We start from the raw sequence: 26,540 nt of genomic DNA, 5'->3' as shown, positions 1-26,540 counted from the left end.
GTGGGTGTGTCCAGGTGATGGTTCCAGCAAAGGGAAGTCAAGCTATCTGGGTGGGAGTGGCAGGCCCACACACACCCTATACATGAGAAATTACTATTTACCCAGGCTCCCACTATGCTGACTGTTCCATGCAAGCACCATTTTACACCTATCAAGTCTCCAGTAAGGATGTGCACCAAAGAAGAAGTGTGTAAACCTCCCTTAGGAGGCTACACAAACAGGCAACAGGCTGGTCGAAGCACAGTTTGTCACGGAGTTTCTCTGGGTCAGCCGCATTTCTGGGGGCTATGCTCCCCCCAGCTGAGGGGATGCCTGGTCTGCTCCTTATTGCTCCACAGTTGCAAACTGCTGGTGCTTAAATCTTTGGGGGACAGCAGTGAAGCTCGGCTGAAATGCGCTGCCAGCCAGCATGGCCAAGAGTCTTCTTGATGTGTAATTCTTGTCTCAAGTGAGTGTTTCTTCCTCTCCCCTCTGGATGTCATCCTTGGCAACAGAACCTTCTAGTCTTGCAAGTAGCCCTCTGAGCTCCCAGCCCCACTCTGCAGCTGGCTTCTCTCTCCTTCTGTCCACCCAGGCCAGGAACTGCCAGGTCTTCTCCTCTCCTTTTTAGCAGTGATTTTTCAGAAATGGTTTTGGCAACCCACTGCAGATCAGTGTTTCCCCTGTTGCCCTTCTGCCTACTCTCAGACATCTCTGGCTTTCACATTACCCTGCTAACCTACTACTCTGGAAGGGCCGAGTACTGCTGCCTGCCAAGAGGAGTCGTCCCCCTGGCCGGGCACCGTCATTTTAAAACGTCCTGCGATGGCATCTTGTTAAAGAAGAAGAAGAAGAAGAAGCATGCCTTGCTATTACAATGTGGCGTACCCATGGAGAGGAACAGCCTGCAGGAATCTTGTGTTTGAGAAACCTTGACCGATTGGTAGAACCTTGGCAAATGGAGCACTGAAAACAGAATCATAGAATCATAGAATCATAGAATCATAGAATCATAGAATCATAGAATCATAGAATCATAGAATCCTAGAGTTGGAAGGGGCCATGCAGGCCATCTAGTACAACCCCCTGCTCAACGAAGGATCAGCCCTAAGCATCCTAAAGCATCCAAGAAAAGTGTGTATCCAACCTTTGCTTGAAGACTTCCAGTGAGGGGGAGCTCACCACCTCCTTCGGCAGCCTATTCCACTGCTGAACTACTCTGACTATGAAAAACTTTTTCCTGATATCTAGCCTATATCGTTGTACTTGAAGTTTAAACCCATTACTGCGTGTCCTCTCCTCTGCAGCCAGCAGAAACAGCATCCTGCCCTCCTCCAAGTGACAACCTTTCAAATACTTAAAGAAATACTTATCATGGCCCCTCTCAACCTCCTTTTCTCCAGGCTGAACATTCCCAAGTCCCTCAACCTATCTTCATAGGGCTTGTTCCCTTGGCCCCAGATCATCTTCGTCGCTCTCCTCTGTACCCTTTCAATTTTATCTACGTCCTTCTTGAAGTGAGGCCTCCAGAACTGCACACAGTACTCCAGGTGTGGTCTGACCAGTGCCGTATACAATGGGACTATGACATCTTGTGATTTTGATGTGATGCCTCTGTTGATACAGCCCAAAATGGCATTTGCCTTTTTTACCGCTGCATCACACTGCCTGCTCATGTTTAGTTTACAATCCACAAGTACCCCAAGGTCTCGTTCACACACAGTGCTACCTAGAAGCGTATCCCCCATCCAGTAGGCATGCTTTTCATTTTTCTGACCCAGATGCAGAACTTTACATTTATCTTTATTAAATTGCATCTTGTTCTCATTTGCCCATTTTTCCATTGTGTTCAGATCTCGTTGAACTCTGTCTCTATCTTCCGGAGTATTTGCCAGTTCTCCCAATTTGGTGTCATCTGCAAACTTGATGAGTAGTCCCTCCACCCCCTCATCTAGATCATTAATAAATATGTTAAAAAGTACCGGGCCGAGCACCGAGCCCTGAGGTACCCCGCTACTCACCTCTCTCCAGTCTAATGAAACACCATTGACAACAACTCTTTGAGTGCGGTTCTCTAAACAATTCCCTATCCACCTAACTATCTGAAAATCCAGATTGCAGTCCTTCAACTTATCCATCAGAACATCATGGGGAACCTTGTCAAAAGCTTTACTAAAATCCAAGTAAATGACATCAACCGAATTTCCCCGATCCAGCAAACCTGTTACTTGGTCAAAAAAAGAAACTAGGTTGGTCTGGCAGGACCTGTTGGAGACAAATCCATGCTGACTTCCTTGGATCACCAAATTGTCCTCCAGATGTTTGCAGATCGCTCCCTTTAATATCTGCTCCATTATCTTCCCCACAACAGAGGTCAGACTCACTGGTCTGTAGTTTCCTGGGTCATCCTTCCTCCCTTTTTTGAAGATCGGAATGTTTGCTCTTTTCCAGTCCTCCGGGACATCTCCAGTCCTTAAAGAGGTTCCGAAGATGATGGACAAGGGCTGTGCAAGTTCTCTGGAAAGTTCTTTGAGTACTCTCGGGTGCATTTCATCTGGACCAGGGGATTTGAACTCATCCAGTGCAGCTAAATGCCTCTCGACAACCTCTCTATCCATGTTAACCTGCCACCCAGACACTATCCTTTGGCTACAGCCATCTCTAGATGTGCCTAAACACTTTGACCTGTGGGAAAAAACTAGTGTAAAATAGGCACTAAGCCTTTCTGCTTTCTCTGCATCTTTCGTTAGAGTTTGTCCATCTGCACCCAACAGTGGGCCTATTGCCTCCTTGACTTTACGTTTGCTCCTCACGTAACTGAAAAATCTTTTCTTGTTACAATGGGCTTCCCTGGCCAATCTTAGCTCACTCTCAGCTTTGGCCTTTCTGATGATTGATCTACAGTGCCTAGCAACCTGTAGGTACTCTTCTTTAGAGCTCTGTCCTTCCCTCCATATCCTGAACATTTCCTTTTCTTTCTTAGTTCCTCTTGAAGTTCTCTGTTCATCCAAATAGGCTTCTTAGAGCTCCTGCATTGTTTTCGTCTTTCTGGGATAGTCATTGATTGAGCATGCAATAGCTCTTGTTTGAGTAGCGCCCACCCTTCACATGCTCCCTTCCCTTCCAGCATTCTTGTCCATGGTATGACACTCATCATGTCTCTGAGTTTATAAAAGTTTGCCCTACGAAAATCCAACATCCGCGTCTGGCTACAAGCTTCCTTGGCTCCCCATCTCAAAAGGAATTCTATGAGGACATGGTCACTTCCCCCTAGGGTCCCCACCTCCTTCACCTCATCCACCAACTCTTGCCAGGAAGGAAGGATGAAGAATAACCGTCCTGGAGTCCCATGGCAGAAAAATAAATTCTATGGTCATGCTCCTCTGGCCTGGAAGGAAGTGAGAGAGAAATACGAGGGGAGTAGGCGGCCGGTGCTTGGAGTTGCTGTTCTCGCCATCTCTCTCAACAGTAGGGGGGGGGGCAAAGAGGGCTCTTAGGCCTCTTGTCCTGCCCCATATTGCCTGATGCCAGCCCGGTGCCATTCAGGTCTAAGGACATTTAAGACCAACGAATTGGGCCCCCGGAACAAACTAGGAGATGGCTAAAATACGCAGAAGCCTGGAAGCCCCAGGTTTGAAAGCAGAGCCGAGTCTCTGCACGGCAGAATTGTATCGTTTGGCTGCAGGAGGAATAACTTCACACGAAGACTAATTACTTAGAAAAGACATAACTTATTTTTGCTGGAAAAGGCAATGTCTGGTGTACAAAGAGGAAGACTCTGCAGGGGGCAGCAAGAAGACAATAAGGCAGGCTGGGGTGGTCAGCCCCTTCTCTCTCCTGTCAGTCCTCATCTGTCTCCAGATTGCTACTCTCAGGGCAAATTCCCACTCCTTCTTTGAAGTCCCACCCTCAGACTTAGCCTCTCTCTTGGCTAGAGAGATGTAGTTAGGAATCTCTCGCCGTCTCTCATCTGCACTATCAGGCAGGTCAATTCCTAAATAAACTTTTATTGACTCCTTAATTAGTTCATGCATCCTTGTGGAATTAATTATTCTGCCAACACATTATGGTAAGAGAATTCCTTACTGGATAGGCAAGGCTTCCCGCTGCCTATCTAAAGTAGGATGCAGAGGATCGTAGAAGCATGTCCAGGGTGTACACTGCACAGAGCTTTTATTCCAGCCCCAGGTAGATTCAGTCCCTGCCCTCTACACAGAATGCGATTTCTGTTTGGATTTGGGGCAATTTAAAATTTCCTTCTGCAGCAAGAAGGATTGATCCGGAGTGACCCTACCTTTATTGTGCAATATTTTAGAGTGCTTTTAATCCTGAATATATTCAGAAAATTGCATTGTTTTGAATCTGGGCTCCCCTCCGTGGTAGAGGACCCGTGATTGGCTACAGGTGGTCATGTGACAAGCCTGCCTCAAAGGAGAAGCCCCTAATTTCTCTCAACTTCTGTCCACCTTCGATTTATTTTTGTGCCTTCTTCGTCCGTCCGTCCCTTCAAGAAAAGAAAGGATTTTTTCCTCCCTCCTCTGGCTTCTTGGATCCTCCCCCACCCCTTCAAGAAAACAAAGAAAGAGTTTCTATTTGCTTCCCCCCCCCTCTTCTGAGCCTCCCTAGCCACGTGCAGAAGACTTTCCTGTTTCAATGGGGAAGGGGGGAGAGGAAGACCCGAGTTCAAAGCGATCTGAATTCAACAGGATTGACAATGGAATAAACAAAATAAGTGCAGACTGTGCCCAGGACTCATGGGGAACAGAGGGAGAGAGATAGAGAGGAGAAGTAATTGGAAGACAGAATTCTGGACAGCAAAGGGAGAGCAGCAGGAGTGGGCAAAGGGAAGGTCAGGCAACACCTACCTCCCCTTGTGATGACTCTCCTCTGGTCTCCCCTGAGGCCCCAAGGCCTGTACTAGCATGAAGTCACAGCGCACCGTTTAATCTCTGGCTGCACTGGACTCTTCTTTACAAATCAGTTTCATTTTCTTTTTGCCCTCCAGTTAATACTGAACAGAACCATAACAAGCTAATTTTGCACCCAAGTCAAGAATATAAAATTGTCACTCTCCTTATCTTCATAGTAATTTGGTGAAAGGGAATCAACAGCAATTAAAAACACCATTTATCTTGAGATCTGCACACAACCATTAATACATAAGTAAGTGAGGATTTAACTAACCATTTTACAATTAAACTCTAGTAGGTACATCCATCTTTTCCACTTGTACATTTCATGCTTCCAATGGCATCGACAGAGAACCAAAGCGATCGGTTTTTATTTTTAAAGTCTGCTCCCTGCAAGACAACCAGGACGGTGAAAGGACGAGCCACCCAGCACTCATGAGCTGCAGGCTCTCGACTTTCTCTGCTTCCACTAAGCAACCAGACCCCCTTCTCAAAGTGAGTGGGGTGCAGGAGGCACAGAACCTGATGCCACACAAAGTGTGAAATTCACAATGCTTCATTGCAATGGTCAGGGAGGGCTCCAGACATCGGGTGGTGAGCAGAGCGAGAGGAAATTCACTCTGGGTTTGTCACCCTCCTTGCCCCTGGCTCTCCAAGAACACTCAGGCAAAGAGCTCAGGAGGCTGCCGTGCTGAACTCTCTGAAGGGGGAAATGGGGGAGTCTCTGCCAGCCCTCCCAGCCTCACAGAAACAGCACTCTGTCCTGCTTCCACTTGGCACTGGGGGTTAGAGCAGTGGCCTCTAGCCTATGTTTGTCCCCTCCCCCCCTCCTCCTCCTCCTCCTCCACAGGCAGCCAGCTGGTTGACCTTGGCCTCATCACAGTTCTCATAGAACTGTTCTCTCAGTTCTCCCAGGATGGCTGTTGTGGAGAGGTGGAACGGAAGGCTGTTGGAAGCCACTTGGAGAAAAGTGGGGCACTAAAAACCAGCTCTTGTCTTCTTCTTAATCTGCGGCAGAGAAGCGTCTCTGACCCAAAGAAGCATCCAGTGAGTGGCATCCAGCAGCAGGCGGCCCTTTTGTGAAGCAATCTCCTCCTCTCATATGTCATCCACAAACTGGGCAGTCTGGAGGAGGGAAGCCGATGAACATGAACCGGAATGGAAAGGGAACCAGCCAGAAGGGCATTTCCCCCACTGTGAAGACACGAAAACTCTCTCTGATTTCTCTCCTCCCATCTTGGATCTTCCCTTTCATCCCCTTGCAAGAGAAGTCAGGACTGGAGGCCGGTCTCTGAAGTGACAGGCAGCTGTTGTGTGGCAAAGACTTCTCCAACGGGCTTGCTGCTTCTGTCATAGCTTCTTGGGACCTTTTTCTGTGAGCGACGCTGCCCTGTTCTGCACAGGGCTGGGAGAGGAAAGAGGCTCTGGGTTGGTTCTCTTCGGAGCTAAAGCACCCTTTTCTAGCCAGGAGCCGGACTTTCCCAAAATGCGCTCATCAGCTCAACTGTATTCTTTCAAGGGCTCCAGGGGCACAAATCTCTTCCTGGCAGTTTTGCTTTCTGTTGCCCAGGGACTCACAAGTAAGTGGTGGGCATTTCTTTCTGTTCTCCTGCATGCTGCTGACGGGGAAGCAAGGCAGAACATTCGAGGGATCGGATGAGCAGGAACATTGCCAGCATTCCTATGAGACCCTACGGGAAGGGCAGGAGGGGTTGAGGGGGGGGGACGGGGTGGTCTCGGGCAGCCCTCCAAGCACCCTGCTCAGCTTCAGCTTGGAGTCGTGCTTAAGAGCTACGGTTTCTAATCAGGAGAGCTGGGTTCAATTTCCCACTCTTCTTCCTCCACCTGCAGCCAGCTGGGTGACCTTGGGCCAGTTGCACTTCTCTCAGGTCTGTTCTTTGAGAGCAGTTCTCTCTGTGCTCTCTCAGCCCCACCTGCCTCCCAGGGTGTCTGTTGTGGCGAGAAAGAAATGAGGTTTGTAAGCCGCTTTGGCAGTGAAAAGCAGGGTATATGTTTTTTAAAAGCTCTTCTTCATCTCTCATGTGTCAGGAGGGGAGGGACTTTGGTGGCTTAGTGGAAGAGTCTCTGCTTTGCTTGCAGCTGATCCCATGTTCTGTCTTCAATATCTCCAGTTGAAAGAATTGTTCCGAGACCCAGGGAGGAGTGGACAGTACTGACTGGGGCAGAGTCTGCACTTACTTTTTTATTCCATTGTCAACCCTGTTGAATTCAGATCGCTTTGAACTCGGGTCTTCCTTTCCCCCCCTCCCCATTGAAACAGGGAAGTCTTCTGCACGTGGTTAGGGAGGCTCAGAAGGGGGGGGGGGAGAGAGGCAAGCCTCTTTCTTTCTTTTCTTGAAGGGTGGGGGGAGAGGAGCCAGGCAGGGAGCCTCTTTCTTTTCTTGGAGGGGAGGAGGAGAGGATCAAAAAAGGCAGAAGAGGGAGGAAAAATCCAGGACCGACAGAAGTTGAGAGAAATTAGGGGCTTTTCCTTTAAGGCAAGCGTGTCACATGACCAGGTGTGGCCTATCAGAGGTTCTCTACCACGGAGCTTTCTTTTCCAAATGGATATTGAGGATTTTCAGCACTCTGAAATATGGCACAATAAAGGTAGAGTCACTCCAAATCAATCCTTCTTGCTGCAGAAGGAAAATTAAAATCGCCCCAAATCCAAACGGAAATCGCATTCTGTGTAGAGGGCAGGGACTGAATCGATCTGGGGCTGGAATAAAAGCTCCGTGCAGTTTACACCTGGGATAGACCAGGAGTGTGGTTCAGGAGGAGGCAGCCTCCTTTCTGTGTACATAGAGCAGGTACAGGTGTTGGCCTTGCTGGAAGAATCCACGTGGAAGGAGAAATGGGGCACAGGGACCGCCAGGCTGATGCTTCCTGCTGCCCTTTCTTCTGTGTGGCTTTCATTTACTTTTGCTGACCTGGGAGGAAGCATCTCAGAGGGTTATGCTATCACTTGGGTCTGTGAGGAGGCAGGAGAAAGCGACACAACTCAATGGCTGCCGGGTCTGTCACTGCTGCATCCAGCCTGTGTTTGGTTTTGCTCTCGTAGGCAGGACAGACCTTCCTCTTCCACACAACACACACCTGTTGAGATCAGCCATGGACTAACAGAGTCTTGGGACTGGTTCAGCCCACATGTTTTGCTTTACGTTTGGGTAACCTTGGGGCTCACTGGGTGCCTGGAAAATATAACGGGGAGATGGCTTAATGCTGCGTAACTTGCAGAAGTCCCCAGCAGGTTCAATCCCTAACAATTGCAGTCTACTTTCTGACAATCCTAGATCCAGGTGGGTCACCATGTTGGCCTGGAGCAGGAGGACTAAGCTGGAGGCCAGATCTGCAACTTTCAGAACTGCAAGTTTAATTCAAAGTCAGGTTGTTCTTCGAGGCGATTTGGCCACCTCAGCAATCACCAAAGCCCAAAGCAGCACATAGGAGGCTGTTGTGTGCCGCAGAGCAGAGAGGAGGGGCAGTGATGGGTGCAACTTTGCCTGTGTGTGGCCACCAGCTGGCGCACTGCTACCGCCCCTCCTCTCTGCACCATGGTGCTGGCCGCCTCCGGCTTCGGGGATCGCCGAGGTGGCCAAAGGGCACAACTCTAATTCACAGGATGGATTTTTGTGTTCTCAGCAACTTCATCAGACTATGTAATGAGAGTTACAAGACCATCTAACTCCTTAGGCCCCTTGCAGGGTCTTCGCTCTGCAAATTCGAATAGGTTGGTGATCCCGCATGAAGTTTGCCTGGCCTCAACCAGGGCCAGGGCCTTTTTGGTCCTGCAGGGAGAATAAACATGCTTCTCCCTTTGCCTGGCCACAGACCATGGATTTGGGCACCCAGGAACTGGTCATCTGAAAGCACTAACTGGAAGAAGATTTTTTAGCACACAAAATCTACCTCTCCCCTTCCCAGGATCTCAAGCACGAGACCCTCCCTTCACTTTTGGGTTGGGGGATGCCATCACAGTGTTTCCTTTAGAAATATTGGCAAACATGTTCCTGTTCTCATTCCAAAAGTCCTTTTATTTTAGCTGCAACATGATGATCCAAAACAATCAGGCTCCTTTTACATGAAATAGACAGGAAGATAGCCGGCCTTGGATGGTCAGGAATGCATCCTCCGTCCTCTGTATCATCCAGCCTTCTAATGGGACCTGGAAAAACGCCAGTAGCTGAGGCACAGATTAACTGGAGCAGCACCAACCTTGTGCTCCAGAATTTTAAACAGTGTTCATCAAGTTTATGTTCCAGTGGGTTTTGTAGAGATTTAGGACTCTTGCTGGTCTCCAGGAATAAATATTCTACACGCGTGCATTCATCAGAAAGTCTACAGAACACTGGAAAGGCTCACAGGGACAGACCAGCACCTAGGCAAGAATCTGTCCCAACAAGGGGGGCTTCAGGATTAGGGGGGGGGGGGTTACTGTGTTTCTCTTTGCACCAGAACAGGTTGTCTGCATTTGGTATCTTCTCACTGGATGGGATGCCTCTCTTTGTCTAAGAGGGAAGTTTCCCTCTGACTCCTTTTGGAGACTTTTGGACTAGACTAGCCCCTCCAATAGAGTTGCAGAGTTTTTGCTGACCATTTGCAGTTATGAGTTACCTTTTGTGGATCCAGACACAGGTTCAGACTCACAGCATTTTGAGGTTTAAAAGGCATAATCTTTACTGGAATCATAGAATCATAGAATCATAGAGTTGGAAGGGGCCATACAGGCCATCTAGTCCAACCCCCTGCTCAACACAGGATCAGCCCAAAGCATCCTAAAGCATCCAAGAAAAGTGTGTATCCAACCTTTGCTTGAAGACTGCCAGTGAGGGGGAGCTCACCACCTCCTTAGGCAGCCTATTCCACTGCTGAACTACTCTGACTGTGAAAGTTTTTTTCCTGATATCTAGCCTATATCGTTGTACTTGAAGTTTAAACCCATTACTGCGTGTCCTCTCCTCTGCAGCCAACAGAAACAGCATCCTGCCCTCCTCCAAGTGACAACCTTTCAAATACTTAAAGAGGGCTATCATGGCCCCTCTCAACCTCCTTTTCTCCAGGCTGAATATTCCCAAGTCCCTCAACCTATCTTCATAGGGCTTGGTCCCTTGGGCCCAGATCATCTTCGTCGCTCTCCTCTGTACCCTTTCAATTTTATCTACGTCCTTCTTGAAGTGAGGCCTCCAGAACTGCACACAGTACTCCAGGTGTGGTCTGACCAGTGCTGTATACAAAGGGACTATAACATCTTGTGATTTTGATGTGATGCCCCTATTGATACAGCCCAAAATGGCATTTGCTTTTTTTACCGCTGCATCACACTGCCTGCTCATGTTTAGTTTACAATCCACAAGTACCCCAAGGTCTCGTTCACACACAGTGTTACCTAGAAGCGTATCCCCCATCCAGTAGGCATGCTTTTCATTTTTCTGACCCAGATGCAGAATTTTACACTTATCTTTATTAAATTGCATCATGTTCTCATTTGCCCATTTTTCCATTGTGTTCAGATCTCGTTGAACTCTGTCTCTATCTTCCGGAGTATTTGCCAGTCCTCCCAATTTGGTGTAATCGGCAAACTTGATGAGTAGTCCCTCCACCCCCTCATCTAGATCATTAATAAATACGTTAAAAAGTACCGGGCCAAGCACCGAGCCCTGAGGTACCCCGCTACTCACCTCTCTCCAGTCTGATGAATCACCATTGACAACAACTCTTTGAGTGCGGTTCTCTAACCAATTCCCTATCCACTTAACCATCTGAAAATCCAGATTGCAGTCCTTCAACTTATCCATCAGAACATCATGGGGAACCTTGTCAAAAGCTTTACTAAAATCCAAGTAAATGACATCAACCGAATTTCCCCGATCCAGCAAACCTGTTACTTGGTCAAAAAAGGAAACCAGGTTGGTCTGGCAAGACCTGTTGGAGACAAATCCATGCTGACTTCCTTGGATCACCAAATTGTCCTCCAGATGTTTGCAGATCACTCTCTTTAATATCTGCTCCATTATCTTCCCCACAACAGAGGTCAGACTCACTGGTCTTTAGTTTCTCGGGTCATCCTTCCTCCCTTTTTTGGAGATCGGGATAACGTTTGCTCTCTTCCAGTCCTCCGGAACATCTCCAGTCCTTAAAGAGGTCCCGAAGATGATGGACAAAGGCTGTGCAAGTTCTCTGGAAAGTTCTTTGAGCACTCTCGGGTGCATTTCATCCAGCCCAGGGGATTTGAACTCATCCAGTGCAGCTAAATGCCTCTCGACAACCTCTCTATCCATGTTAACCTGCCACCCAGACACTATCCTTTGGCTACAGCCATCTCTAGATGTGCCTAAACCCTTTGACCTATGGGAAAAAAACAGATGTAAAATAGGCACTAAACCTTTCTGCTTTCTCTGCATCTTCCGTTAGTTTGTCCATCTGCACCCAACAGTGGGCCTATTGCCTCCTTTACTTTACGTTTGCTCCTCACATAACTGAAAAATCTTTTCTTGTTACAATGGGCTTCCCTGGCCAATCTTAGCTCACTCTCAGCTTTGGACTTTCTGATGATTGATCTACAGTGCCTAGTAACCTGTTGGTACTCTTCTTTAGAGCTCTGTCCTTCCCTCCATTTCCTGAATATATTCCTTTTCTTTCTTGGTTCCTCTTGAAGTTCTCTGTTCATCCAAATAGGCTTCTTAGACCTCCTGCAGTGTTTTTGTCTTTCTGGGATAATCATTGATTGAGCATGCAATAGCTCTTGTTTGAGTAGCGCCCACCCGTCACATGCTCCCTTCCCTTCCAGCATTCTCGTCCATGGTATGGCACTCATCATGTCTCTGAGTTTATTAAAGTTTGCCCTACGAAAATCCAACATCCGTGTCTGGCTACAAGCTTCCTTGCCCCCCATCTCAAAAAGAATTCTATGAGGACATGGTCACTTCCCCCTAGGGTCCCCACCTCCTTCACCTCATCCACCAACTCTTGCCTGTTGGTCAGTATTAAGTCCAGTATGGCTGAACCTCTTGTGGGTTCATCTACCATTTGATAAATGAAATTGTCAGCCAGGCAGGTCAGAAAGTTGCATGACTTAGGACGCTTCGCAGAGTTTGTTTCCCAGCACACATTTGGGAAATTGAAGTCACCCATGATGACAAGGTCCTGCCACTGGGATATTTTCTCAAGCTGCTCACAAAGTGCAACATCCACATCCTCTCGTTGGTCAGGCGGTCGGTAGCAGACACCAACCACCACCCTGTTTGTTTTCCCCTCGCTTATTTTCACCCAGATCCTTTCCACTGTAGATATGCTCTCCTTCACTAGAATTTCCTGACAGGTAAGCCCCTTCCTCACATACAGTGGCTCTCCTCCACCTCTTCCATCTATTCTGTTTTTTCTGAACAGTTCATATCCATCCACCATTACATTCCAGTCATGAGAATCATTCCACCAAGTTTCTGTGATGCCTACTAGATCATACCTTTCCATCAGCATGAGAAGTTCCAGCTCTTCCTTTTTATTGCCCATGCTTCGGGCATTAGTATAAAGACATCTGAATCCTTTTACTTTTGGTTCCCTATGAGCTGGCCTTGCCGGTTGGGCTGCCCCCGATCGTTTTCCTTCCATACACTCCCTATGTTGATTGTCTCCTTCCCCTTGTGGCTTTAGTTTAAAGCTCTCCTGATGAATCTCCCCAGGTTCCTGCCAATTGGTTTATAGTTTAAACCAATTACTGTGTGTCCTTTCCTCTGCAGCCAATGGGTACAGCATCCTGCCCTCCTCCAAATGACAACCTTTCAAATAGGGCTATCATGTCCCCTCTCAACCTCCTTTTCTCCAGGCTGAACATTCCCAAGTCCCTCAACCTATCTTCATAGGGCTTGGTCCCTTGGCCCGAGATCATCCTCGTCGCTCTCCTCTGTACCCTTTCAATTTTATCTACGTCCTTCTTGAAGTGAGGCCTCCAGAACTGGTCACAGTACTCCCGGTGTGGTCTGACCAATGCTGTATACAATGGGACTATGACATCTTGTGATTTTGATGTGATGCCCCTGTTGATACAGCCCAAAATGGCATTCGCCTTTTTTACTGCTGTATCACACTGCCTGCTTATGTTTAGTTTACAGTCCACAAATACCTCAAGGTCTCATTCACACACAGTGTTACCTAGAAGTGTATCCCCCATACAGTAGGCATGCTTTTCTTTTTTCTGACCCAGATGCAGAACTTTACACTTATCTTTATTAAATTGCATCTTGTTCTCATTTGCCCATTTTTCCATTGTGTTCAGATCTCGTTGAACTCTGTCTCTATCTTCTGGAGTATTTGTCAGTCCCCCCAATTTGGTGTTGTCTGCAAACTTGATGAGTAGTCCCTCCACTCCCTCATCTAGATCATTAATAAATATGTTAAAAAGTACCGGGCCGAGCACCGAGCCCTGAGGTACCCCGTTACTCACCTCCCTCCAGTCTGATGAAACACCATTGACAACAACTCTTTGAGTGCGGTTCTCTAAGCAATTCCCTATCCACCTGACTATCTGAAAATCCAGATTGCAGTCCTTCAATTTATTCATCAGAACAACATGGGGAACCTTATCAAAAGATTTACTAAAATCCAAGCAAATGACATCAACTGAATTTCCCTGATCCAGCAAACCTGTCACTTGGTCAAAAAAGGAAACCAGGTTGGTCAGACAGGACTTGTTGGAGACAAATTGCACATGAATAAATATAATATTCATCTGCTTCAATTTCTTTCCCAAAGCATTGCACAAAAGCTTAAAAGTAGTAGGGGATCTGATAGCCATCTTCAAGTATTTAAAAGGCTGCCATATAGACGATGGAGCAGAATTGTTCTCTCTTGCCCGGAGGGATGGACCAGAATCAATGGGATGAAATTAATGCAAAAGAAATTCCGACTGAACATCCGGAAGAAGTTCCTGAGTCAGAGCGGTTTCTCAGTCATACAGAAGATGGAAGAAAGTTTTCTTTTGTCCCAGAGGGTCAGTCCAGAACCAATGGGCTGAAATTAATTTAAAGGAATTTTTGGCTTAAACATCCGGAAGAAATTCCTGACAATTAGAGCAGTTCTTCAGTGGAACAGGCTTCCTCAGGAGATGGCGAATTCTCCTTCTTTGGAAGTTTTAAAGCAGAGGCTAGAGAGTCATGTGACAGAAAGTCTGATTTCATGAAGTTAAACAGATGGTGAGTACAGGAAGGGATGGGCCAGGGATGGGATGGGCCAGGGATGGGATGGGCCAGGGAAGGGATGGGCAGGAAGGGATGGGCCAGGGTTTGTCTCTTGTGGCCCTTCTTTTCATACCCAGGGAATTGCTGATTTCTGTTGTGGGTATGTGAATTTCCTCCAGGCCTGGTTGGATTCTGGAGATTTTTTGTACGGGGATCACTTGGGCATGAAATTGGGGTCACTGTGGGTGGGCAGATAGTTGTGAATTCCTGCATTGTGTAGGTGGATGGACTAGATGATCCCTGGACATCCCTTACAACTCTGTGATTCTATGATTCCGAGATCTTGATTGGGGGGAGTACTGATATACTGCACATGTTTTATGCAGACTTTTTGAAGGATAGCACGGCCTCCACAAGGGTGGGCAATGGCAGGGAAGTAACTGAGCATCCAGATATCCGAGGGAGGGAGTAGAATGGGGGGGGGGGTCTGCTGGGGTTTGGGATAGGGAGGGAAATGCTTTGGTAATCAAGTTCTAGTTCTTTGCGTTTTATGTTTCTGCTTGACAGGGTTCCTTTTGGCCGATACAAGGCTGGATCGTGGCCACTGCTCTTTGGGGGGATTTCCTTGTGGCAATATGTCTGTCTGCTTGCCTCAGGTTCTCCAGTGCAATGGGGTGAACAACTGCAAGAATGGGGCAGACGAAGAGAACTGTGGTCATGGGATTCCCACAGCTTCCCCTCCCTCGGGGCCCCGGGGGGCACCAGCTTCTTCACAGCGGCTCGGCTGGGCAGCACAGGCAGCCACCCCCTTCCGGCTGTCCCCAAATTTCTGTGCAGCCACTTCCATCCTGCCAGCGCCATGGCCAGGGAGGTAGTTGACTGTTCTGCTAAATGCTCCAAATTTAAGGAGTATCAGGTGGAATTCATCTCGAGACAGACCATGATGACAATGGAAAAGCTACCAGCTAAAAATCACTGGGGCAAAGATGGTTTCTCATTTCTGGAAAACTCAAAAGCAAAACTTAAACCAAGCACCATCCCATAATTTACTGTTTCTGAAGACCAAGGCCATGTTTGAAGCCAGAATCATATAGTAGATATAGCTCAAGTTGTTTTCCGCCTTGCTTTAGGAGAGGTGAAGACCATCCCCTAAAGTCCATTTAATGATGTAACCAGGTGGGTAGCGAATGGGCAGAGAGCGGAGGGAATCCGGTGCTGCTGCTAGATGGTCCAGCGCATACAAGACCTCAGTGGCCCACAAGGAGAGTGACCGGGCTTCGGGGAATATGTGAAGGGCTAACCTGGTTTCTGATGTCTTCTTGATAGGTAATATTGTTGGGTGGCCAATGCTCTTTGCTGAAATGCTCAGCAGAAGGAGGAAGAAGAGCAGAAATAAAGAGAAGGCCATCAACTGCAGTGAGTAGAGCTTCTCTGTGTTCTATAGCTGAATATCTGCTTCGTGCAGTCTGTTTTTGGTGGATCACCTTTATTCTGTTGTTATTCCAAGAAATATGGGCGTGTTGTTCTAAGAAATATGGACGTCACTTCAAGAAGGACGTAGATAAAATTGAAAGGGTACAGAGGAGAGCGACGAAGATGATCTGGGGCCAAGGGACCAAGCCCTATGAAGATAGGTTGAGGGACTTGGGAATGTTCAGCCTGGAGAAAAGGAGGTTGAGAGGGGACATGATAGCCCTCTTTAAGTATTTGAAAGGTTGTCACTTGGAGGAGGGCAGGATGCTGTTTCTGCTGGCGGCAGAGGAGAGGACACGCAGTAATGGGTTTAAACTTCAAGTACAACGATATAGGCTAGATATCAGGAAAATGTTTTTCACAGTCAGAGTAGTTCAGCAGTGGAATAGGCTGCCTAAGGAGGTGGTGAGCTCCCCCTCACTGGAAGTCTTCAACCAAAGGTTGGATACACACTTTTCTTGGATGCTTTAGGATGCTTAGGGCTAATCCTGCGTTGAGCAGGGGGTTGGACTAGATGGCCTGTATGGCCCCTTCCAACTCTATGATTCTATGAGTCTATGAAATATCATTTTCCAGTCGTTGGTTCTTCTTAAATCCATGGGAGTGAATAGCTGTATAGGTTCTCTCTGTTTAGCAGGGCTGGGTTTGGTCTTCCCTTCTCTAGCTTGCACGTGTGGCTTGAAACCTCTACCATGTGGCATTTCATAATGTTTTCCGGCAGTTCTTTGAGGGGTGGGCAGTGGCCCAGGACAAAGCAGCCTGCTTAATATTTATAAGGCAGGAACTCCCCTCCCCTTCAAGTTTATAACTCTTGACTACTAGCGGCTCACAGTTGCTTCCTTGAGCAGCGGCTTGACGCGGCGAGAGGCGAGAGGCGCAACTGCTGTTGAGGCATACAATAACAATACACTTCTTTAGGTATTTCATCTCTCGTTATGCGTAATAGAAATAGTTCTGGTTTCTTTTTGAAGTTAACACCCAGCATTTCCTTAAGTTCTACATATATTTTGTTGATCGGCGGAGGCGATCTTGAAGGCGGAGGCGGCGTGTTGACCGCGGAGGCGAAGGCGGTGGCTGGAGCGGCGGCTTGAATTGCACTTGAGCTTTTCTGCGCGTTTGATGAGATATAATTTATATGTGCAGTTCTAGCTTGTGTGGCCTGAATTATGACTCCCAGATATTTGTATTGTTTTACTTGCTCTATCAGGGTCCCATTTATTCTCCAAATGTGAGATTTTGGCCTCTTTCCACAAACCATCACCTGAGTTTTATTGTGGTTCACTTCAAGGTAGTTTGCTTGGCAGTACAAGTTTAAGGCACTCAAAGCTCTTCTCATTCCTATGGGAGTCCTAGAGAATAAGGCTAGATCATCGGCATAAAGCAAAAATGAAATGTGTTTTCCACTGATTTTTGGAGGATGGAAATTTGGGTTTTTGAGGTAGCTGCCAATGTCATTAATAAAGTAATTAAATAGGAGGGGGGCCAGTATGCATCCCTGTTTAACTCCCTTTGTTGTCTTGATTAAATCTGTGAGATGTCCTTGAGGGCTACATTTAACTCTTATGGCAGTATTTTCATGTAGTTTTTTAATAAGCACAAGTAGCCTCCTGTCTATGGAGGTCCTGCCTAATTTGGCCCATAACAGATCTCTTGGAATGGAGTCAAATGCAGATTTAAAATCAATAAATGAGATATAAAGGGAGGTTGATTTCTTTGAGGAGTATTTAGCTATTAGGTGATCTACCAGCATACAATGATCCAGTGTGGAATATCCTTCTCTAAAGCCTCCTTGTTCCTCTGCTAGGATGTTCTCTTCTTCTAGCCAGTCTCTATATTTCCAGCATAGGTGCCTAGCATACAGCTTACTTATGGTGCTGAGGAGGCTTATTGGTCTATAGTTTTGGGGTTCCTTCCTATTTCCTCTCTTGTATATGGGTACCACCACTGCTACTTCCCAACCTTTTGGAAGGATACCTGTTCTATCAATTGTTGTAAACAGCTTAGCCAATACTGGCACCCACCCTTCTATGTTCCTTCTAATTAGTTCAGGAGGTACTAAATCGTAGCCAGGGGCTTTCCCTGATTTAAGGGTACCAATGAGCTTCCTGACTTCAGAGTGATTAACTTGTGGCCATTCCGGTATCCTGGTCAGCTCTCCCACATCTGTTGACTGAATTAGCTTTATCTCTAATGAAGAGTATAGCGCCTTATAATGTGCTTCCCATATTCCCGGTGGGATGGTTGAATAGAACAAGTCCAACATTACAAATATCTTGGCGTTATTTTCCAGGCTACCTATTCAAGATCTGCCCATATTAATAACATCTCTTTAAATGCACAGAAAAGTGCAGGTGCAATTAAAAAATTCTTCTGGCAGAAAGGAGGCCGTTACATTCCAGCAGCAATTAACATCTTCAAGGCTAAGGCTCTTGCTCAGCTAACATATGGGGCTCCAATTAGTATAACAGGCAGATTGGGCAGTCTAGAAAAGGTCCAGTCTAAATTTCTGAGGGCAATTCTGGCTATACCAAACAACATCTCAAACGTAGCATTTAGGATTGAGACACGTATGGTCAACGTTCAGTCCAGGCTTTGGATAGCTACCTTTACATTCTGGCTAAAACTACTTTTCCAACAGCAAAGTCTTGCAAGTCTAATAGTGATCGACACATTCGTCGCACCTTGGCAAATTGCACTCACTAAAAAGTTGTGCTACTATGGTCTCTCATATCAATTGTTTTTGTCTATGAGTTATGACAAGGCTATAGATCTTGTTAAGACAAGAGTGATAGACGTAGAGAGACAACATGATCTCAACAATATTCAGGACCCACTCTTTAGGAAAGATCTCCTAAACAGGAACACCCAGATGCAATATCTAAGAAAAGTGGTAAATCCTGAGCACAGGAGATCCTTTACCCTCCTTCGTCACAATGCCCTACCCTCTGCTTACTTGAGTGGGAAATTTGATGGACTCCCTCTCAAGGATCAGCTCTGTATCTGCAAAGAGGGTCAAGTAGAGAACACAGAACACATCTTATTTGAGTGCAAGCTGTATAATCATATTTGCACAGGTACATTAGTACCAATGCTTATAGAATGCCCTCACGACCTGAGAAATCATCGCCTGCAAATATTGCTATCAGATACAGATAATTTGTTAACTAGCAAAGTAGCAAAATTTGCGTGGCTAGCTTTAAGAATTAGGAAAGAATGGGTCACTCACGTATAGCCATAATAGGTCCACAGAACTTCTTATGTTTTTTGGTTAGTAGATGTATCTTAATCTTGTCTTTTGTTTTATATTTTAACAGTTTTATTAGTTTTATAGCTTTTATGGCTCATTTTACCCATGTAAAATAGTCAACAGCTTCTAAATGTTGGCTTTTATGGTGAAGAAGTTTTAAGTTTTATTGTTGATGCATTTTTAACCTTTTAATGTATTACCTTCCCTTTACAAACTGCTATTGTATAGTAGTGCTTCAAAAAATTTGGTCTAAATGACCGTAAATAAATAAAGTAAGTAAACCCCTTTCAATCTTTGTGCCAGTATACTCATGAAAATTTTGTAGTCATTATTTAAAAGTGATATGGGCCTAAAATTTGCTATTTCCTCTTGGTCCACATTCCCTTTAGGTATGAGTGTTATATTTGCCTCTTTCCACGAGTTTGGAATTTCACCAAATTTCAGTACCTGGTTCATCATTTCAAGTAGAGGTTTTACCAATTCTTGTTTAAACATCTTATAATAAACCGCTGACAAGCCATCAGGTCCTGGCGATTTATTTAGTTTTTGCTTACTAGTGGTTGTCTCAAGCTCTTCTAAACTAATTTCACTATTTAATATTTCCCTCTGTTCTTCAGTTAAACTTCTTATTTTTTGTTGTTCAATGTAATTTCTAATTTGATCTATTTTCAGTTCTTCCTGTTTATAAAGATTGGGGAAAAAAATTACAAACTCACTCTTAATTTTACTTGGATCAAATATTTTACTTGGATCAAAGACCTAATTCTGTTAATAATTCTGCTTTCTTTATGTTTTTTCAATTTCCAGGCTAATAATTTCCCAGGTCGATTTGAGGTCTCAAATGTTCTTTGTTTGAGACACTCCAGATTCCACTCTAATTCTTTATCCATAATTGCTTCCAATTCCTTTTTAATAATATTAATCTCTTTAACAATAGATCTAGTTTTCTGTATTTGAAGTTATTTTTCCTTATGTTCTAATAATTCTTTTTGTCTCTTTTCCCTCTTCTTTCTAATAATTGCACTTTGGTTGATGAAGAAACCCCTCATAAATGCTTTCCCAGCATCCCACACATTGCCTATACTTGTATCGTTTATTCCAGTTAATTTCCATATATTCTCTAATTTTTTCTTTACCTTTTTCTATCACCTCCATATTTTTTAATAATCTCTCATTCAATCTCCATCCCCTCTTTTTCCTTCTACTCTCTTTATAGGTCATTCCTATTGTTTTATGATCTGAAAGGAACCTAGGATGAAATTCCATATCAATGGCTTCGTTCGTAACTCTCTTTGTTGCCCAAATCATATCAATTCTGGAATTGGAGTTAAATTTGTAACATGACTTGATGGTACTTCCCACTCCCATGGAGACCTCCTCAGAGGACATGCTAGGAAAAAAGTGGAAATTAAAAGTGATGTCAAAAACATGCCATCAAGGAGTTTGATCTTGGATCCTGTGTATTCCCAGGGCAAGTGTGCACAAGAAACAGACCTTTGTAAAATATATATGTTAGGTATATAAATTTGTCAATTGGCAACACACAGTTCTAAATCCATGCAGCACAAAAACAAGAAATACTAGCTTCACCATCTAACACAATCAAGAGTTGTCTTAGATGGCATAATCTTATCATGAAATCCCAGGACTTAAGCATTTTTTTATATTTCTGTCCATTTGCAAATAAGCAGATAATTGTTGAGGGCTTAGTCCATTAGAACTGAAACTAGTCTCAGTTTCCTTAAACCCTTAGGCCAATTGTAGTTTTTGGCCCACTTGAATCAGGTGATGGTGATGAACCAATCAGAACATGTCCCGGCTAGAACTCGCTGGAAGATTACCTCACCACTCCTGATTCTCCCCCTCCCATTGAATGGCTCACAATTTTTATTTATTTGTCTATGTATAAATTTGATTTATAAATCACACAGTAGGCTCAGGGTAGTGAACATAGATGGACAAGAATATTAATATTAAATCATTACAATCTAATGACATCTTAATGTAAAAACTGATGCTATCTTAATTTGATATGACAAGCCCGACAGTCCTTGGGCAAAATGCTGGAGGGGGGGGGGGAGGGGGTAGACCAGGAGGCCGATGATGGGAGGCGCCTACCCTCAACTGCAAGCCTGGGGCAGAATGACTACCTTTCACAGGGCCTGATCTCTGCCCACAAAGTGCTCGAGCAGGTTGAGGTCAAGTTCTCACAGAGAGCCTATTAGCCCCTTCGGTCCTGTGGCCTGGAAGATGATAAGAGGCCCGTAGGCCAGAGGTCCAGCGAGTAGCACCTACAAGAGGGAACAAGTAAGTTACTCCAGACATTAACCCTTGAGGGCAGGGATCGGTGGTGCTTTGCCTCACCTGTGGCATTTGACGGCTTCCCTCTTCTGGATCATTTCAGATATTTGAGTTCAAGCGATCTCTCTCAGCTGGAACCTCAGGTCTTCCAGGGCCTGCATCTGCTTGAGTGGCTCTAAGTGCATCTTATACTTGGGGCTGTGATATTAGGGGGTATGCCGGGGTGCCCTTGAAAGAAACTGGGGGGGGGGGGCCGGATACAGTAGAATGGGGAAATCCGCTCCAGAAGAGAAGAAACCACCTTCCACAAAGCATGGGTGGAGTTGAGTTTATTGGACATGGCCATAGGCCGCAACAGTATAAAACATTATCAGGATAAAATTAATATATTCAATTATCAATTAATCAATTAAATACCTTTATTGGGATAATCATAGTAATAATAAAACATTTATACAAAAGACAAGGTGGTTCAGATCCCAGGTCACTTGGAGAAAATCCCAGGAAGGAATTTTGCAAGGCCTTCAGTTATTTGAGGGTTATGGTCCGATAAGAGAAAGTTGCCGGACTGTGAGGGTTGCCGGACTGTGAGTCTTGCTTGCCCCACGAGAGGAAATGTTTGCCGTTCTCTGAGATGGTTGTGTGGCTCACAAAAGAGGAGAACGTGTTCCACTGACTCAGGTAAAATTAATATATTAATATATACAATATAGAATACAAACTCCAGATTTAAACAAAGATACCAGAGAAATAAATTCTTGCAATAAAACATTGTGAGGCAAGAATAAACCCATGGTTTAATTAAACTAATTTGCCTGTTTGTTTGCTTGTTTGTAAGACTTTTGCTTGCTTGGCTCATAGCCACTGGGTGAGAAGAACCACGTCTTTGAATAGTAGATTTCCCATTTAAAGTTTGATGGGTCAAGGTGCAGAGGTGTTCCCTCTCAACAATCCCAGCGAGTGACACATGATTGTCTTTGCTGACCTTGAGGTCTTCTCTGCTTCTGAGAGCCAGTGTGGACTCATGGTTAAGAGTGGCAGCCTTTAACACGGATTTGATCCCTCCTTCCTCCTCCATATGCAGCCAGCTGGATGTCCTGGGGCCAGTCACAGTTCTTTCAGAGCTCTCAGCCTCCCTCCCTCACAGGGTGTCTGTTGTGGGGGAAAGGAAGGGAAAGGGGCTTGTTAGCCACTTTGAGATGCCTTCAGGTAGTAAAAAGCAGGGTATAAAACCCCCAGCCCTTCTTATTCTTTTCAGGCAACCTCCTTCACCTCCATTCTTACTTTCTAGAATCCGGGATAACAACAACGTCAAAGAGATCACCCCATTTGCTTTTGTGGGGCTGAAATCACTGCTCTTTCTGTAAGTATTAAACAGATTCAAAGAGACTCCTCTCTTTGCTTAATGAAACATCCTTCTCCAAATGACATCACCGTACCTCTTTTAGCAAGCACTCTTACTGAAATCAGGCTGTTTGCAAGTTGTGGCCCAGATAAGCAACCTTTAGTGAGTACCTCTTTAATTTGACCACTTGGAAGTTTGCATTTTGCAAATCTTGAGCCTACCCCTTCTGCAGCCACAGACCTTCTGCCTGCCACATTTAAAGTCTCTTTCCTGCTTTCATTTAGGCTTTCAAAGAAGTCCCTGTGTGAACAGACGTGTTTTGTACATGCATTGTCCAAATACCGTGTTTTCCTCTGGGTTGCATCTTAGGTCTATACAAAGTGGATATGGGCAGGATGGCTTGTGGTCGGTCCCCCTTGGCCCTCTTGTTCTGCTGGTCCGTCAGCTGGGGGTGTGAGCAGGGCTTCCTTGGTGGTGCCAGAATTCTCTCCTAGAGAGCTTATTTCCACCTCTTCCTCCAACACCAGTTGAAGAGAGGGCTGTTCCCAATTAATGTCTCAATATTATTGACAGGGGAGTGATTCTTTCCTTGGGCTTCCCCGGATCTTTAAAGGTTTTCCCCTTTCTTGTTTTGGCTTTGCATTTTACTGTAGCTTCTTCTGCCTTGCATTTCTGTTAAGTCCTTCTGGAAAAGTAGTTCATGATGGGCACAGGGCCGGGAGGACGACCATCTGCAGCCATCCATGTTCCTGCTGGTGGCAGACATCCTCCCCAGCCGCAGGAGAGGAAAACCATGACAGAGGCGTGACTCCATAGGTAGGAGCAAGAGTGTCCATGCAGCCCCTGTCTTGTGCTCCCATTGCAGGGACCTCCGCTACAATGCCTTGCGTGCACTACCCAGGAGGCCTTTCCGTGCCGAGATGCCAAAGCTTAATTGGCTGTAAGTCCTGGTGGTTTGAAAAGCTTCCATGAACTGCGTTTGTGAACGAACGGAGAGCCATGCAGGGGGGCTAACCTGCAGTCACACTCCCTGTCTGGTCCCAATTAGTTGCCAGTGACTATCAGTGAGCTGTTGGGGGGGGGGGGGGAGTCTGATGAGGATATAAAAGTCCTGAGTTTGCCTGAGGCTCAGATACAGAAAGTCAGGTTTGGGGCCAAGCCACTGCCACCCTGGCCGCAGCATCTTGAGATTGCAGGACTCACCACCTACAAGGGGTGGGGGGTGGGGGTTCTTGGGCACATGACTTCCATGTGATGGTGCTTCTCCTGCCATGAAGGGATCTGGAGGGAAACCTGCTCCGTGCTGTGCACCGTTTCGACATCCATGGATGCAGCCAGCTCACAGTACTGTGAGTACATCTTTCTCCTTGCGTGATCGTCATTTCTGAATGACAGCATGTCACCAGCTACTTCCTCCCCTGTATTTCTGTAAGTTTTATAATGGCTGTGGCAAAACTTTCAGGGATCCTTGGGGGCCAGAGAATCAACTGATCAGACATACAATCAAATCCAGTCTTGCCTTCTAGGAATGATTATTCTTGCGATCACAGAGATCAGAACAGCTGTAGTTTTGTTTAGCAGTGTCACAAATCAGTGGTCCCCAACCTGCAGTCTGTGGCCCGGTGCCGGGCCGCGAAGGCCAGGGCGCCGGGCCGCGATTCCCTCTCCCCGCCCCCCCCCGCAATAAAAAACTTCCAAGGCCGCAAGCTTGCGGCCCGGAAAGCTTCTTACTGCGGGAGGGGGGGAGAGGGAATAAGGGCCGCGCCACGCATTACGCATGCGCGGCCCGGCCATGCATGTGCACATGCGCGCCCGAAATTGCGCATGCGTGGCACTTTTGTGCATGCACGCATGCACGACGTGCCATGCATGCGCGATTTGCGACCACGCAGCGCACACGTGCGCATGCGCAGCCGGGCCGCGCATGCGTAATGCACGGGCGCGCATGCGTGCGGCGCGGCCGTGGCCGTCGCCATGCCGGTCCCCAGCCAGAAAAAGGTTGGGGACCACTGTCACAAACCATTCTTCTTGCAGTTCACAGCCACCACTGACAGTTCTTCTTGCTCTTTGAAACTGTTGCTCTAATTCCCGTCATGCATCTGATAAAAAGGGTTCAAGATCACAAAAGCTTTGGCTTCGGTACATCTGCTCATCCTTGCAGGGCCATAAGACTGCTTTTTGCCTGAGCACTAACATAACAAACATGAAAGCATGGCTGTATCATTCTGCGCTCCCCCACATGCAACCAGCTGGGTGACCTTGGGCTCACCATGGCACTGATAAAACTATTCTGACCGGGCAGTGATATCAGGGCTCTCTCAGCCTCACCCACCCCACAGGGTGTCTGTTGTGGGGAGAGGAAAGGGAAGGCGACCGTAAGCCGCTTTGAGCCTCCTTCGGGTAGAGAAAAGCAGCATATAAGAACCAACTCTTCTTCTTCTTCTTCAGTAATCTCAGGGCTCTCTCAGCCTCACCCACCCCACAGGGTGTCTGTTGTGGGGAGAGGAAAGGGAAGGCGACTGTAAGCCGCTTTGAGCCTCCTTCGGGTAGAGAAAAGCGGCATATAAGAACCAACTCTTCTTCTATTAAAAGATAAGCCATTCCTAGGACTCAGAGGTGTTACCTTGCAGTTGGTGGGGCTCAGCTCTGTATTTTCTCCCCATTATCTATTTTGAGCCAGGGACATGTCCAGCCAGTGGTTTCTGGTTGCCTCCTTCAGGAATTCTGTTTTGAAGCTTCCTTTCCAGCTGTTGATGAGGCCAAGGGTTTCTTCTGCAGAATGTCCACAGTTCTAGTTTTCCTAAACATGATGGTTATAAACATGATGACAGAGAACTTTAGCCCTTTGGCGACCTTACAAAGGAATGCAATAAGCTTGCCTAGCAAGTTTATATCATCCCTATACACAAGCCACAAATTCTCCCTGGACCAGGGTCCTTAAAAGCAGGCCTGGAGTGTCCCCTTCCTCCCAGAAGACTCATTGCTCCCAGAAGAATCATTTCTCACGGCTATGAGAATGTACCTCCTGCCTGGCTTCCAAGGATATTCCATTGGGCTCATCAGGGGACCACAAAACTTAGCGAATCTTTCATTCTGCTGCAATCTTTCCTCTCTGTGCATTTTTGTGAGTGTGTGTGCTTGCATGCATAGGAAGACCCTCCACCAAAGTGGCTGTTATGAGGCAACATATATAACAAGATCCAAAAAATTCTAAGGGGTAAGGGGGAAGAGAAACGAGGCTACACCATTTCCAGGAAGCAAAGAATCCCCATCCCATATACGTTCTTCCACATAAACGGAAGGGTTTTCCAGCTTTCTGGTAATGGGGGCACTATACCGTCTGCTATACAGTTGTGTGCACATTTCCCCCCATGGGAAGACTGGGCCTCAGAGGAAGTCATTGTAAGTATGTGCAAATACATGAAAATGTATTTGCCAACTGTTTGGAATCACAGAACTGATTTTTAATGGCTTTTTTTCGGGGGGGGGGGTTGCCAGTAAAGAGTGATTCTGGGCATGGGAAGAATTGGGACTTTCCTAAGTGCCTTGGAGGGGTTCTGGAGAAGCCCCACGTTAAGGAAGCTCTTTCCCCCACTATAACTGGACTCCAGGTGTGTTTTGATCTCAGAAGAAATACCACTTACCTGTCCACTCTTCAAAGGCAAAAGCTGAAAGAAAGGTTTTGCTTTGTGGGTGGAAATTGCTGGAGATCCTTGACCCGAGAGAGGTTCACTGGCCTTGACCTGGGCCAGGGCCTTTTCAGTCTTGGCCCCAAGCTGGTGGAATCCGCTCCTGGGAGAGCTGACGGCCCTGACAAATCTCTCACAGTTCTGCAGAACCTGTAAGATGGAGCTCTTCTCCCCGGTTGAGGACGGGCAGGACAGTTGTGATTTGGGCCCTGCCCCGAGCCAACACGGACCCCCTGTCGCTCCCTATTAGCCCCCCCGGAGGCGATTATGCACCCTCTGTTGTGGGATTGTGGGAGGGCGTTTTATTCTTCTGCCTTCATGAATGTATGTTAGAGTTTGTATGGTTTTATGGGGGGGTTATTGTGGTGTTTAAAATTTTGTTACCCACCACAAGCCAGCAACGGGATAGCAGGCTATAAA

At 46.4% G+C, this 26,540-nt stretch overlaps 1 protein-coding gene across 1 annotated transcript in view; it reads left to right on the top strand.

Moving 5' to 3' along the window:
- The first annotated feature begins 8,446 nt into the window (after positions 1-8,446).
- The window catches only part of LOC143822425 (relaxin receptor 1-like), a 35,232-nt gene continuing 17,138 nt past the window's right edge, over positions 8,447-26,540 (top strand). Inside the window, 5 exon segments of the mRNA XM_077307543.1 lie at positions 8,447-8,483; positions 14,633-14,936; positions 22,378-22,449; positions 23,297-23,371; positions 23,709-23,780. Coding sequence (XP_077163658.1) covers positions 8,447-8,483; positions 14,633-14,936; positions 22,378-22,449; positions 23,297-23,371; positions 23,709-23,780 — 560 coding nt within the window.

Source organism: Paroedura picta, chromosome 13 (assembly GCF_049243985.1).
Source record: "Paroedura picta isolate Pp20150507F chromosome 13, Ppicta_v3.0, whole genome shotgun sequence".
Lineage (NCBI taxonomy): Eukaryota > Metazoa > Chordata > Lepidosauria > Squamata > Gekkonidae > Paroedura > Paroedura picta.
The sequence above is the reverse complement of the archived record's forward strand: the minus strand, read 5'-3'. Positions and strand labels throughout refer to the sequence as shown.